This window comes from Fusarium redolens (genome assembly GCF_020744475.1).
Source record: "Fusarium redolens strain MPI-CAGE-AT-0023 chromosome Unknown BKA55scaffold_6, whole genome shotgun sequence".
In the NCBI taxonomy this organism is placed as follows: Eukaryota; Fungi; Ascomycota; class Sordariomycetes; order Hypocreales; family Nectriaceae; genus Fusarium; species Fusarium redolens.
In genome coordinates, this window is record NW_025763669.1 from 1,438,559 (window position 1) to 1,452,800 (window position 14,242).

Here is a 14,242-nt window from a genome sequence, read left to right on the forward strand (position 1 = left end):
AGTTGATATACTTGCATGGTCTTAGAGGAGCACCATCACCGTGTTGTGAAAGACGTGCACGTAACGGCTATATACAAACAGGTGGCAGGTACCTACTATCAGGTTCCCCTCCCCCACCGACTACACCACTACCTTAACAGATATCCCCAGTCCATGAAACCGTACTCAAATTACAAGGCTCCAAGGTTCCTCAGGCCAGGTCGGGTCGATTGATTATCCTTCCAGCATCATCAACGCCAACCACGAGATAGAGAGCATTGAGACTGAACCCACACAAAATCGTGGCGATCAACTCCATCAACCAACCTGTCATTGTGGCACAAACTTCTCACCATTTTGTCGTCGATTTCATGAATATTCATATCAGCTCAATTACAACAACGTGGTTCGTCTTGCTTTGCTTCTCACAATAGGTAGTATACGTAGTCTGGCCTGAGCACAGCTCCCTACCCTGGATCTTCCCGTTCCGGCCGCTGTCGCTCTCGCTCTGGAAGCGGGGAGTCCGTGTCTTGGCCTTAGCCTCTCAGTCTTGGGTCTTTTGGGCTGCCCGTGCACAGCCTCAACCTCCCCCCATAGCCCCAAACCAAGCGTCGTCAACTTTCTTCAGTGAACCCTTCAACCTCCACTGATCACGTTCCGCGAGCGCCTTCCACGACAAGGCTTCATTCATTTGTCTGGCTCCGAACCTATTTCTCCTTTCACCTTAGGAATATCGATTATTATCATTGTTGTCGCTGTGACTTAGTCCCTCGCTGCGCAGCGCAAGAGGTGACACCATGACCAGTCGCACCGATTCTAAGTAAGTCCTATCCCAGCCTTTCGCCCATCGCATCGCGTCCAGCTTCACCTTCAACCTGAGCCTTTACCACTCTTCCTCTTCATTGCTACTACGGTGACTGTGCTAATACTCCTTATAGCAGGCCCAACCTTCGGGTTACCAGTGAGTTACAGCTATACAATCTACCCCACCGTTCGAATTGATTTATTGACATCATCCAAGTTATCGCCGCCGATGGCCTATACAAGAGGGATGTTTTCCGTACGTACTAGCATCCAAAACTTCACTCGACCTATCCGCTAACTTGAATCAGGCTTCCCTGACCCTTTCGCTGTCGCGACCATTAACGGGGAGCAAACCAAAACGACGACTGTCAGCAAAAGAACTCTAAACCCATACTGGAACGAGAGCTTTGACTTGTAATGTACCCCGCCGCTTTAGACAAAGAATTTAACCAACTCAAGTCTATTAGTCGCACCAATGAAGATGGCATTCTTGCAGTTCAAGTTTTCGACCAAAAGAAGTTTAAGAAGAAGGACCAGGGTTTCCTAGGTGTCATAAACATCCGCGTTGGAGATGTCATCCCTGAGCTCAGCCCAGATGCCGATGGTCAGTCTACTCGATCCCACAGCAGAAAACGTGAAGGGACTTTCTGACATGTACATGCGCTTTAGACCAGATGCTTACACGAGACCTCAAAAAATCAACCGATAACCTCGTCGTCCACGGCAAACTTATTATTAATCTGTCCTGCAATCTCAGTGCACCAGCCCGCGGTGGCCAGGCATCGACCGCACGACCATCTCTCGGCACCGGCCCTTCGAACGCTTCGAATCTCTCCGCCCCTCCACCGGATAACCGGCCAGGATCTTCACTGTCTGGGCCAAACGGCGCGGGTGGCTCACAAGTCAACCTGGCCCATCGTCCATCCAGCATCAACTCTGTTGGTGGCGCCAGCGCTCCAGGACCGAACGCTTCCGGACAAACTCGACAAAGCAATCAGCTCAGCCCATTCGAAGATGCCCAAGGGCGACTGCCCGCTGGCTGGGAGCGCCGCGAAGACAATCTAGGCCGTACCTACTACGTCGATCACAACACCCGCACAACGAGCTGGAATCGACCCACTGCTTCTGGCGCTCAAGAACAACGAAACGATCGAGAAGCAGCTACCCAGGTTGAGCGTCAGAGACATCAGAACCGTACTTTGCCAGAAGAACGAACCGGCTCCAATTCACCGACGCTGCACGCTCAGCAGCCACAGCCATCAGCATCGCCAGCTACTAATGGCGGCGCAGTGATGCATACCGGAGCGACGAGCCCTGGTACGGGAGAACTCCCGCCTGGTTGGGAGCAACGATGGACTCCCGAAGGCCGACCATACTTTGTTGATCACAATACAAGAACAACGACCTGGGTAGACCCACGTCGCCAACAATACATCCGTATGTATGGGGGCCAGAATAACGCCAACGGCCAGATTCAGCAGCAACCCGTATCACAACTTGGCCCTCTGCCTAGTGGGTGGGAGATGCGCTTGACAAACACTGCTCGAGTGTACTTCGTTGATCATAACACCAAGACTACCACTTGGGACGATCCTCGACTCCCATCGTCTCTTGACCAGAATGTTCCTCAGTACAAGCGAGACTTCAGACGGAAGCTCATCTACTTCCGCTCACAGCCAGCAATGCGAATCCTCAGTGGACAGTGCCATATCAAAGTGCGACGATCTCACATCTTCGAGGACTCTTTTGCCGAGATCACACGCCAGTCCGCAACGGATTTGAAGAAACGACTTATGATCAAGTTTGATGGCGAGGATGGTTTGGATTACGGTGGTCTCTCGCGAGAATTCTTTTTCCTTCTCTCCCACGAAATGTTTAACCCCTTCTATTGCCTATTCGAATACTCCGCCCACGATAATTACACCCTTCAGATTAACCCACATTCCGGTATTAACCCGGAGCATCTCAACTATTTCAAGTTCATCGGCCGTGTTGTCGGCTTGGCTATCTTCCACAGGCGATTTTTGGACGCCTTTTTTATTGGCGCTTTGTACAAGATGATGCTTGGCAAGGCGGTGGCTTTGGCAGATATGGAGGGTGTGGATGCCGATTTCCACCGATCATTGCAGTGGATGCTGGATAACGATATTTCGGGCGGTATTCTGGAGCAGACTTTCTCGACCGAAGACGAGAGATTCGGAGTGATGACTACTGAGGATCTCATCCCTGATGGACGCAACATCGATGTCACCAATGAGAACAAGAAGGAATATGTTGATCTCATGGTCAAGTGGCGCATCGAGAAACGTATCGCCGAGCAGTTCCAGGCTTTTAAGGAAGGGTTCCAAGAGCTTATCCCTCAGGATCTTATTAATGTTTTTGATGAGCGCGAGCTTGAGCTTCTGATTGGAGGTATTGCCGAGATTGATGTCGACGACTGGAAGAAGCACACCGATTATCGAGGATATACCGAATCCGACGAGGTCGTGCAGAACTTCTGGGCAACAGTACGCTCGTGGGATGGTGAGCAGAAATCTCGTTTACTGCAATTTACTACTGGTACTTCTCGAATCCCAGTCAATGGTTTCAAGGATCTCCAAGGCAGCGATGGCCCACGACGATTTACAATCGAGAAGGCGGGAGAAATCACAAATCTGCCAAAGGCGCACACATGGTAAGTCGATTGTGACATCTGACTTTGACATAAAATCACTAACCGATCAACAGTTTCAATCGGCTCGACTTGCCACCTTATAAGAGTCTAGAAATGCTTCAGCAAAAGCTTACCATCGCGGTTGAAGAAACTATGGGTTTTGGCCAAGAGTAGACGATAACGACATTATTTTCAGCAGGGACACTGAACTGGAAAGGGTTAAACTGCACTCAATTGTACTGCTGTGTAGTTTCCGCAAGACAGCAACTTCTCTTGTCTGCCCCTCATAGGTACCCCCCTTGCTAACATACACGAACTTTTGGGTATTTGCTTCAGTCCCAAGAGTGGACAGACCCGGTCGTTTGGCGCTGGTGGGATTGATTTGCCTTCAACATGCGATGCAACACCTGCTTCTTTCTGTCAGCTCAGTAAATAGACGATTTAACAGAACTCGAGTGTTGCCGTTATTACAGACGCACTTTGTGGAATCTGTTTCGTGAGGAAGCATTGGCGGACATTTTGGAATTACCGGGGGCATACGCCGGGTCCTCGGATGTGATGATGCTTGACAGAAGAAGAAAAAAAGAAACTGTACTTAGCTATGTATTACGTGTGACGTCGGTAGTGGCACTGAAGCCAGCGTGGTTGGGCTGGAAGTTTAAGAAGAAGGATAAGGTTATAGCGCTTCATTTCAACTACTTATCACATATATATCACTTCACTACCTATATTCTGAACGTATTTGGCTTGGCCGTCTTACGACTGATCTCAAACACCATATGTATATCAGCAGAGCCTATGCCGGTAAACATAGCGAAAAGGAATGCGCCCAAGTCACACAATGACTCAATAGACCAATTTTGGGCTGATTTGATTTCTAATTATTGCAGTGCCCTCGCAAGACCGACCAACCCCCCTATTCGGGCCCCTTATGTCAGCCGAACCTGGCTGCATCTTGATGAACAAAAGCATTGGAAAGCCGCCCAGTCGAACCAAAATACTGAAAAAGCAAAAACAAAATACATGCGGAATGAAAAACCCTTCCGCATTATTATACATGGTTGACACCATCTTCCTTCCCATCACTTCGCCGTAACTTTGGCGGCGTTCTAAAGTCTTCCAAACCTTCCGTGCTAAGGGTAAAATCTGGTGTGATGTCTTTATCGTGAGTAAGGGTGAAAGCCGCGGTTTCCACCTCGTCCTCCACCACGATAATTAGCTCCAGGTTTACCAGCATTTTTGGGCCCCGTTGGCGCGTTGGCGGGTGGTGCATGTTGGGGGTCAGAGTTCCCACTGGCACTGCCAGCACGGTTGAAGCCACCTGAGCCTTGGTTGGAATTTGGCTGAGGGACATCGTCATACATGCCCTCCCACGAAGTAGGGGCTCCGCCTCCGCCACCCATACCATAACCTCCATGACCTCCATGACCACCGTAGCCTCCACGACCTCCACGACGACCCCCTTGAGTTTGTTGGTATTGGTTGTAGTTGTTGTTATCATATCCTCGACCACCGCCGCCGCTGGCAGAGGCAGTGGGACTAGCACTACCGGAAGCAGCATCTTGACCACCTTGCTGGCCCTGCTGTTGCATCATCTGCTGCTGCATTTGTTGCATCTGCTGCATCATCTGTGGGTTCATGTTCTGCATCATGTTCTGAGCATTGGCACCACCGCCTCCTCGACCCATCATCTGTTGTTGCATTTGTTGCATCTGCATCATGTTCTGCCACATGGCTGGGTTCATGGGCATTCCTCGGCTCATGGCCATTTGTGACTGCATCATAGCGAAGTACTGTTGCATGCGTTGAAAATATTGGGCCATGACTTGGGGTGTCATGCCGTTGTTGCCCATCTGTTGGCCCATGGAGCCCTGACTTGACTGGTCGCCGTCCTTTCTGAACTTGCCGCGTCGTGAAGCCTCTTCTTCTTCTCGAAGGTTGCCTCGAGGCTGGGCCTTCTTGACCTCGATAGGTTTTCCGTGGATTTCTAATGGCACGTTGATACAAGCATCGACGCCTGCTTCGTTTTCAAACGTAACGAACCCAAATCCTCGTGGCCGGCCGGTATCTTTGTCCATCATGAGAGTCGCGTCCACAACGCGGCCGAATTGTGCAAAGTATTCCTTGAATTCCTGATCGGTGGTTTCCTGGCTGACACCTCCGACGAAGATCTTACTGGTCTTCTCTTGTTCGTCTCGGGGAATGGCGCGTTTGGGGTCGATCTGCAAGGCAATTAGAGTGGTGAATTTGACCACATATTACGATATTGACTTACGATCTTCCCATCAAGGAAATGCTCCTTGACCATGACGATGTTGACTGTCTTGGCGTCCTTAAACGTCAGGAAACCAAATCCTCGCGACCGGCCGGTGCTGCTGTCTCTCATGACTGTGCATTCAACGACTTCACCGAACTGTGAGAAGTAATCCCGCAGTGATTCTACCAGCAATTGTTAGTACAAGTTTGGAGAGTTGCATGTGTTTGTTACTTACGATCGGTGGTTTCCCAGTTGAGACCGCCGATGAACATTTTACTATACAAACATGTCAGTGTACTTGTCATTTTCGAGTTGTTTAGGCATTCTGAATATCAAGGCTGTTAAAAGACGGGTCTGCTAGGCTTGACAGAACAACAGGATCCAGGCTGTAGGCGAAGTGGCTTGCTTAGAAAGGGCCGGGAATTTGCGAATAATCAATAGCTTGCTGAAATTGCAACTCTGGCTTAGAGAAAAGAGCAGACAATCGAGACCCGAATGCCTGATATAGCAGAAAATCAGATGGCTGCAGTTTGGCGATTGCAATGTGATCAAGGAGTTTGTATCCTTGAAAAAAATGGGTCGTGCAGGGCAATATGGGTGCATGCAGAGGAGGCTACAGCCCAGCAGAGTCGATTGATCTGAAAAATCCCATTTCTTCGGCTTGCCGTAGATGTTGGCGGTAATTCCTGTAAGATTCCTGCGTGTGGATGCATAAAGGCCAACATAACAAGGACCATGGTTGACAAACGTTGATCAAACAGCCATAACAGTCGAAAGTACGGCGCAGACATTGCAATGAGAGATGCCAGATCAGCTTGGTCGAATAAAATTTCGTCTTGTGCTATCGTCTTGACTGTTCTCTCTGTCTCTGTCTCATGCTAGGTACTGGCCTCGAGCGCTATTCGCTGCGAATCTCGCTATAGCACTCGAGAGTGTTTACCACTTCCGTCGGTTCAATAAGATCTCTGCGACTGAGGGCTATGGAAGACTCAAGTAGTAGTGTCTTTCGTCTGGACTAGTGCCGGATGATTCATCTTGGGATGTCCACAGGGTGTATCCCAGTACTGACTTTGACATCCTCCTCTTCCTCTCATGGCCCATAGACAATAGTAGCGGACTCGCCTCAACTGGTTATATCTCTTGATCCACATATCCTCTTGAATGAGTTGATGGTAACTCCTCCAATCTGAATCTTTGCCGTTTGATGTCTCTGATAGCAAAACCTCTTTTTCTTAATTTGACCACGACCCTCTCTAGCCAAGCCAACTTCCGAGATGTATGCAAAAGCTAAACCGATGGCCACTACTACGTGGCAACGTGGCAGTTGCCATGAGGATTCAGGGTCGTAAACACGCAAGGCAAACCATGATATTTTCTCAAGGGTGAATTCAAGGGATGTAATCACAGCGCAGAAACAGTATAGACTTACCCATCTTCTTTGGCACTCGCCTTGTGAACAGTTCCGTATGGGGGTGTTGGAGCGTCGTCATGCATACCAACCTGGCCTGTGTGACCGGATCCGCCGTATCCTCCTCCTCCACCGAGATTGAAATCGACATCATCATCGTCGTCGTCTTGATCTTGAGTCATGTGTTCATCACCACCTGTATCTTGATGTTGTTGCATCCCGTTATGATCGTCGTTGTCGTTGTTGTGATTGTTAGTAGGAGGCTGAACTTCTGGGACAGGGGGAGCTGCTGCTGCAGGAGCAGCTGCTGGCTTTGGGGCATCGTTATCATCGTAGCTGTCCAGAGTCAGTATTCCAGGAAGACGCATAGAGTGCTTATGCTCGCTGCTTATTTTGCAATGGATACTTACAGGTCGGCGAAGAGATCATCTTCGAAGTTCTCGGGCTCGGTCATGGTGACGGTTGAGGTTTGGCGCGTGTTCGTGATAAGGACAAAAGATGAAGGAGCGCGAAAGAAGCGCACAACGGGCTTCGCGCACTCGACACTAGAAAGCTCTTACGGGTGAACAAGGGTAAGTGAGGAGTGATGCGCAATATTGAAATTGAGAACCAAGTCGAATCAAGAGTCAAAGAAAGGAAGAGGAGGCGACTGAACCATGAAGGTAAAGGTAGGTTCTTGAGCAGCGGAGCTAAAATTAGCCTAACTCACTTTACTGACTAAGCCAGCAGTGGACCAACCAGAAATCAGCACCACTCCAAACAAACAACAATCCGAGTCTCGGGCTCTTTCTAACATAACTGAGACTTTGAAGATAATGAATCTGAAGATGATAATCAAAATTGACTTTTTCCCTACAATTTCAAGACATTTTGTCCTCGCAATCTTATGCTTCTCCGTTACAACCCCTATATTCCTATGCACATACTCTGCAAGCTCCATTGTCAAGAAGCGCGTCTTGTCTTTAGGCATTAGGTTTTGTTAATCTGGCTCCAACCACATGCGCTCGTTGGTGAATTGCTCTGCTCTGTATGCGTGCCTAGGCTCGTACCGTTTGTTGGGCGAGGAATCCGCCTCGAGGCTAGCTGAGGCCACAGGGTCAAGGCACAGTTCTCAATTAGCGGACACCCCCGCTATGAACCCGTCCAAACCCGCTATTTCCAAGCCATGGTAGTGCTGTTTGCGGGGTGATCTCGTGGTTGAGCCAGGGCAGCCTAATTAAGCCCGTTTCCATTATGTTTGATCGATCCATAGTAGAATAGGTCAACCAACCCAACCTACTGACTTTCCTACACTTCACAACATCATTGCGTTGCGTTACATCGCAGCATGTAAAATACTTTCCAAGGCTCTTGTCCACGGCCTCTTTTCCTCTTAAGCGAACCATGTGGTCGTCATCTGCGAGCGGCAAGAAGCCCGCGCAATCTGTAAGTCATGACTATCAGCGTCGAAGCTCTCTATGCTCACGAGACTCGACGTAATGGCGCCCGCCTCTGCTAACAGCCCCACCGCCGCAGGAGATGGTCCAAGTCGGTATGTTCAGCGAGGAGTTGTGAGATGTCGAACCTTTGCTAATACAAGCTCAATTGCTTCGAGACAGACCGATCAGAGTATGTATTAGCTGACATGGAGTTCCATATCCTCTAAGCTTGTGCGCTGAAGCTTATACAACTAGGTCCGTATCGCCTTTTTGGAGACCGCCACCACGAGACAACTCTACAACAAAGAGAAACATCACGTCGCCCACCGGCCATGGCTCAGGTCTTGTTGTTGGCGCTTCATATTCGCATGCGGATATGCTCAAATTCGACTCTTTGTCCGTTGGCTTGACCTTGCTCAAAGCTTAGTTCTTGTTTGCTGACATCGATTCACAGAAACCTCTCCAACTCCTCTCGACCACGGACACCTCCTTCTTCCTCCTCAGCTAGAATCCGAATTCAAGAAGCTTCCCCCCCGCCGAAGACAACGCCTGGAAAGAATGGCTCACCTCCCTACAAGAGCTATATCAACTTTCTCTCCAATACCAACGATGACTGGAAAGCAGACGAGGATGACATGCTGGGATACGAGGATGATGATGGAGATGACTTTGGTCTGCCGAGTTTGTCGAGTATGAAGAGAAGAACCCGGCGCATTGCCACACAGAACAAGACCGAATCAAGTACATTATCACCGACAACAGAGGGGCCTCCTAATGCTCTCTCGGCGAGACGATATTCAAATAGCGCCGACATTGCGATAGAGCGACCTGCACCCACATACCCCATGCCCAAAAAGAGTGAGGGGAAGATTCTCCGGCCTCAGTATAAAGAGATCCTAAAAGGTTTGCTGCTCGCACTTCAAAGCGCTGTCACAGAAGTACTGACGATGACAATCAGACCCCGCCAACGCTCTACATCTCATCAACTATCCCACAGTTCCTGCCAATGCTACCCCTAAGGAAGCCGATGCCATAAACTCCCGAATTACACGTATTAATAAGTTCAAGAAGCTGTTACAAGCTTCTACTATTTCACTGCCTGACTTGAGGTCACTCGCCTGGTCTGGCGTACCACAAGAGGTGCGCGCCATTACCTGGCAACTCCTCCTCAGCTATCTTCCTGCGAATAGTGAGCGCCGGGTCGCCACCTTGGAGAGGAAACGAAAAGAATACCTGGACGGTGTACGCCAGGCATTTGAGAGAGGAGGAAACGCCGCAACCACTGCAGCCAACACAGCCCCTGCCGGCCGAACAAGGGGCCTGGACGAGGCCATCTGGCACCAAATCAGCATCGATGTACCCCGGACAAACCCGCATATTGAACTATACAGTTACGAAGCTACGCAGCGATCACTTGAGCGCATTCTGTATGTGTGGGCTGTACGACATCCTGCCAGTGGCTACGTGCAGGGTATTAATGACCTTGTAACGCCTTTTTGGCAAGTCTTTTTAGGGATTTACATTGGAGACCCTGATATAGAGTCGGGCATGGATCCAGGACAGCTCCCAAAGTCTGTGTTAGACGCTGTCGAGGCCGATTCTTTCTGGTGTCTGACAAAGCTTCTTGATGGCATCCAGGACCACTATATCGTGGCGCAACCAGGTATTCAACGCCAGGTTGCCGCTCTACGTGATTTAACAGCACGTATAGACGGCAACTTGTCCAAGCATTTGGAACAAGAAGGCATTGAATTCATCCAGTTTAGTTTCCGTTGGATGAACTGTCTCTTGATGCGTGAAATCAGCGTCAAAAACACAGTTCGCATGTGGGACACTTATTTGGTTTGTCAATATCCATTTGCTAACAATGCCCAAAAACTAACTACTTTTCAGGCTGAAGAACAAGGATTCTCTGAGTTCCATCTATATGTGTGTGCGGCCTTTCTTGTGAAATGGTCCGATAAGCTCCTGAGTATGGACTTTCAGGAGATCATGATGTTCCTCCAATGCCTTCCCACTAAGGACTGGACGGAGAAGGACATCGAGCTATTATTGAGTGAGGCTTTCATTTGGCAGTCGCTTTTCAAGGGTTCTGCCGCACACCTAAAAGGCCAACCTGCCCGCGAACCTGTTACGAACCTACAACTGTGAAGAATTCCGTTGTGTTGTACAGGCTTGAATGCATGTCGGAGTGATTTTCGGAGTTGGTTCATAATGGGCGTGGCGTGGCATGGTGAAGTGCTCTAGGGCATGGAGTTGTAAGAATGGGGCATTGCTACAATATATTGGCATCGTAATGAGGATGGAAATCATGACCAGCATATTCCTTTTGTACCTTGTTCCTGACTGTATAAACCTGGCAAAACATGGGCCTTTATGACAGGATTTGGTATCATATTTATTATTTAGGGTGGATTAGCCCAACTTTCTACAGTCGAGAATTAAGAATGAGAGGACCCCTTCTATTCCATCTCTTCCTTATCTTTCATTCATCCAACGTCATTGGTGTTGTGGTATGCCTCAGTTACATGATTTTCCCTCCCAAGGTATAGAACGTCAGACGGTCGAGCGTCCTAAACGCATTGTATGCCATCCACATTATCTCACAGATATCCAGCCCCTCGTACACAAACAATCCAACTCCAGAACGCCAGGCCGTGAATATTAAATATATACGTGAGCACCTAGAAACCACCCAGTTTGGCGCTGGATCAAGGTGTAGTAAACATGTGCAGTCCAACCTTAACTCAGGGTTATCGTATTGAATCCTTTCTGGGCTCTATCAAGTCTCTTATGAATCCGAGCTTCTCGCGGTCTTCATCGCAGACTCGAGCCCACTCAAGCAAGAGGCGCCAAGTGTACAGTCGCATATCTTCGCGACGCAAGACTTGGCTGGCCCAGTCTCTTCCTCTCTCAGCAATAAATCGCGCGGCGGTATCCCCGCCGGCTTCTTCATCCGTGAAGAATTCGAGGATGGGATAGAGATCCTGGAAAGTATTATCGAAGGGTACAAAATGAACCCATGGAGTAAGGCGGTCATCATGCCATTCAGCATAGATAGTAGCCTTGAGAGGCATGCTCGAGGAACGCAAGAAGCCACGAAAACGGGCGCTGAATGAGTTGCCGTCGGTATCAGGCAAAAATTTGTAGCGGTACTGCTCCTTCATGGTCATATGCTTCAATTCGCGATAATAAGGAGCAACAGGATCGCAGCCAACTTTTTCACATAGAAGACGTTTGAACCCGCAATCAGAGATCTGCTTCAGCCATTGACCAATAGTTTTGGAGGCGCGATGGGTGCTGTTATAATGGTCGGGGTTTGGCAGTTGAAATGTTTTGGGCTTGACGCCTTGATGCTCAACACTGTCAACATATGAACCATTAAGCATCTGGATAAGACGGTGACGATGGAAGCGATGCCAGACATCAGCTCTCGGCTCGCCGCCAGAAGCATCACCTCTCCAAACAATGCCGGTTTTCTTGGCGTGCCATGCTGGACCCATCTTCTCCCCTCCAGAATAGAATTCATCTGCAGTAAGGTACATGGCGCCAGGGATCAGGATCTCATTGTTCATAGGAAGCTTAGATCCGCCAAACAACGGGATCAATTCGGTAGAAGTAGACAAACTGAGAGGCGCAACAAAGCTTCCGTGCATTTGGCGCAGATGTGGTTGTAAACAAGGGTCCTGGGCAGCGGTCCAGTTTTTGATATAACCCTTATAAGCGTACTCAGGGTCCCAATTTGAGGGATATTCAACAGGAGCCTTAAAGTCTGAGACTTGTTGAACATTGCGTGACGGAGCGTTGGGGTCACACGTCACACGCGCGAGTTCCCAATAGTTAGCTGAGCTATTGTACCAGTAGGGATCGTAAGGCTGAGGTTTTTCGTCGTCGAGCTTGGACAAAGTCTTAAACTTTGTGAAGACCTCCTTCATAGGAGCGATGCGCCGATTGTCGCGTTCTTGATCGACAAGTTTGGATAATTCGTCGAAAGGAACAAGAAGTCGAGGTTCATCCATGTAGTTGATTGGCATATCGACATCGGGCAAATCCTTTGCAAACTCTTTGACGAGGTTGGTCCATAGTTCAAGCCACGGCACACGATCGGTTGCATCACCAACACCCGTGGCCTCGCCATTGCGAACTTTCACGACCCAATGCCAGGCAGATGCGCGCCTAGCTAGTGTGTGAGCGTCAAGCGCCCAATATGGAGCCAAATCCTTGTATATGCGATCGAAATAATCCTCTACCACAATGCTATTGGAAGCGAGCGCAGCCTCCATCCACTTGTCGAAACCTGGTGGTGGGTGACGTCCTCGGCGGGCACGATAACGCTCGGCAGCATCATAAAGATCATGGCTTCGTTTTGAAAGGAGGCTCTCATGGCGAGCGCGGGCATCTGCCATGAGCTTCTTAATTGGATGCTTTGGGCCCATGGTGACTGGACCCTTGGGTTCTGTCACATCCCAGCCCTGACTGCTGGTCCATAATATATAATTGGTAATAGCGAAACATATGAGAAATAGGGTGCTGAGGTAGCGGAAGACCAATCGAGACGGCCAGTTCGATAGCCATTGTTTGAACCGAGGCCACATCATGGCCACGGATATGATCTAAGACAATGCAGGAGGCGGAGGAGACGGATAGTCTATGCGCGCCACGGAGGAGCGGGAAAACGAAGCATCGACGGAAGATCGCAAGCTCAGAGAGCGTAGCCCGAGGGCATTTTTAGGCAGGATATTATTCGGATTTGCGACGGAGAAGGATGCGTTCGATGTTGCTCTCGGTAAGAAATCGGTGGATCGCGGTGACTTTGGTCGTAGGAGGAGATGGAGAAGCCGGAGTAGATTAAACGGAAGAAACCAAGAGACAATGAAAGGTAAAGAAGGGTAAGATCAGACAAGTGAGGTGAGAATTGGTGAGTTGAGGTTGTGGTGTTGAGAAAGGTCAGGTGGAACGGGAAGGAGTTCCAGGACAAGTACCTGCCGCCTTGTCGAGGTGGAAACTGGAAATCGCCGGGAAGTCGCAAGTCAAATCCCAAGAATTGGCCCTGAGTGGAGGGGGCGTTGGAGCGTGGAGAAGTTACTTGGAGATTTGCGGAGCCACCTGCATATTAACTCGAGCAAGGTGCTATAAAGCCAGGGTGGTATTGGAGCTTTGTCGTTGTAGAGATTGTCAATTGAAGAGACCAGGGTTCGAGGAGACAAAGAGAGAATCAGCAGCACCGCTAGGCTCTTTCTTCAGTTATTGTCCTTCTAGGGCGAAGGTTCTTAGTTGGATCTCAACAGGATATCTAAGCTGGCTGCGAAAAGACAGCAAGCTAATGTCTAATGTCGTTAGTCAAATCCTCTGCATGTTAGTCACCATATGAAGTCCGCTTCTATGGAGATGTATCGCGCCCCGGTTAATAGGTTAGAACTTCGCTTCAGGGGAGCACCATGTGCTGAAGAGTTTCCGAGTTCAGAGGTCTTTGGAGACGTGGTCAAGAAACATAATTAAGTTGTTTCATGTGATTCAGTAACACCCAAAGTCTAACCTAAAGCTTGGGCTTATTACCCCTTGATGCTCGCATTTTTCAAGTCTTGGTCTCGTATAAGACTTTCCACGTAGTACTATCCATCCTTCAAAGACGCCCACTTTCCGTAGGAGGTGATAAAGTGACAGTCTGCAGCCAGAAAGGGGGAACCAGAGTCTCAGAACGGAAACTACTGTCCTGCCCGCGC

General features: G+C 49.3%; 4 protein-coding genes across 4 annotated transcripts; 2 read left to right on the forward strand and 2 right to left on the reverse strand.

Moving 5' to 3' along the window:
• Nucleotides 1–495: 495 nt before the first annotated feature.
• BKA55DRAFT_320140 (uncharacterized protein) lies at nucleotides 496–3,802 on the forward strand. The gene is made up of 7 exons (XM_046185680.1): nucleotides 496–799; nucleotides 918–940; nucleotides 1,001–1,039; nucleotides 1,092–1,197; nucleotides 1,251–1,387; nucleotides 1,453–3,457; nucleotides 3,511–3,802. Exons 1-7 carry the CDS (start codon nucleotides 777–779, stop codon nucleotides 3,608–3,610), a joined length of 2,433 nt encoding a protein of 810 aa, XP_046051133.1. The 5' UTR covers nucleotides 496–776; the 3' UTR covers nucleotides 3,611–3,802.
• A 746-nt stretch (nucleotides 3,803–4,548) lies between these two features.
• BKA55DRAFT_320205 (uncharacterized protein) lies at nucleotides 4,549–6,119 on the reverse strand. Its single transcript, XM_046185681.1, has 3 exons — nucleotides 5,929–6,119; nucleotides 5,712–5,875; nucleotides 4,549–5,658 (listed from the first exon to the last, which is right to left on the reverse strand). The coding sequence occupies exons 1-3, from the start codon at nucleotides 5,996–5,998 to the stop codon at nucleotides 4,597–4,599; spliced, it is 1,296 nt and encodes a 431-aa protein (XP_046051134.1). The 5' UTR covers nucleotides 5,999–6,119; the 3' UTR covers nucleotides 4,549–4,596.
• A 2,192-nt stretch (nucleotides 6,120–8,311) lies between these two features.
• Nucleotides 8,312–10,973, forward strand: BKA55DRAFT_564418 (rab-GTPase-TBC domain-containing protein). Its single transcript, XM_046192492.1, has 7 exons — nucleotides 8,312–8,526; nucleotides 8,611–8,632; nucleotides 8,700–8,709; nucleotides 8,775–8,915; nucleotides 8,974–9,422; nucleotides 9,478–10,361; nucleotides 10,413–10,973. Exons 1-7 carry the CDS (start codon nucleotides 8,485–8,487, stop codon nucleotides 10,668–10,670), a joined length of 1,806 nt encoding a protein of 601 aa, XP_046051135.1. The 5' UTR covers nucleotides 8,312–8,484; the 3' UTR covers nucleotides 10,671–10,973.
• Nucleotides 10,974–11,272: 299 nt separating this feature from the next.
• Nucleotides 11,273–13,117, reverse strand: BKA55DRAFT_508188 (uncharacterized protein; the record flags this gene model as incomplete). The annotated part of the gene is made up of 1 exon (XM_046187402.1): nucleotides 11,273–13,117. One exon carries the CDS (start codon nucleotides 13,115–13,117, stop codon nucleotides 11,273–11,275), a length of 1,845 nt encoding a protein of 614 aa, XP_046051136.1.
• Between the last annotated feature and the right edge of the window lie 1,125 nt (nucleotides 13,118–14,242).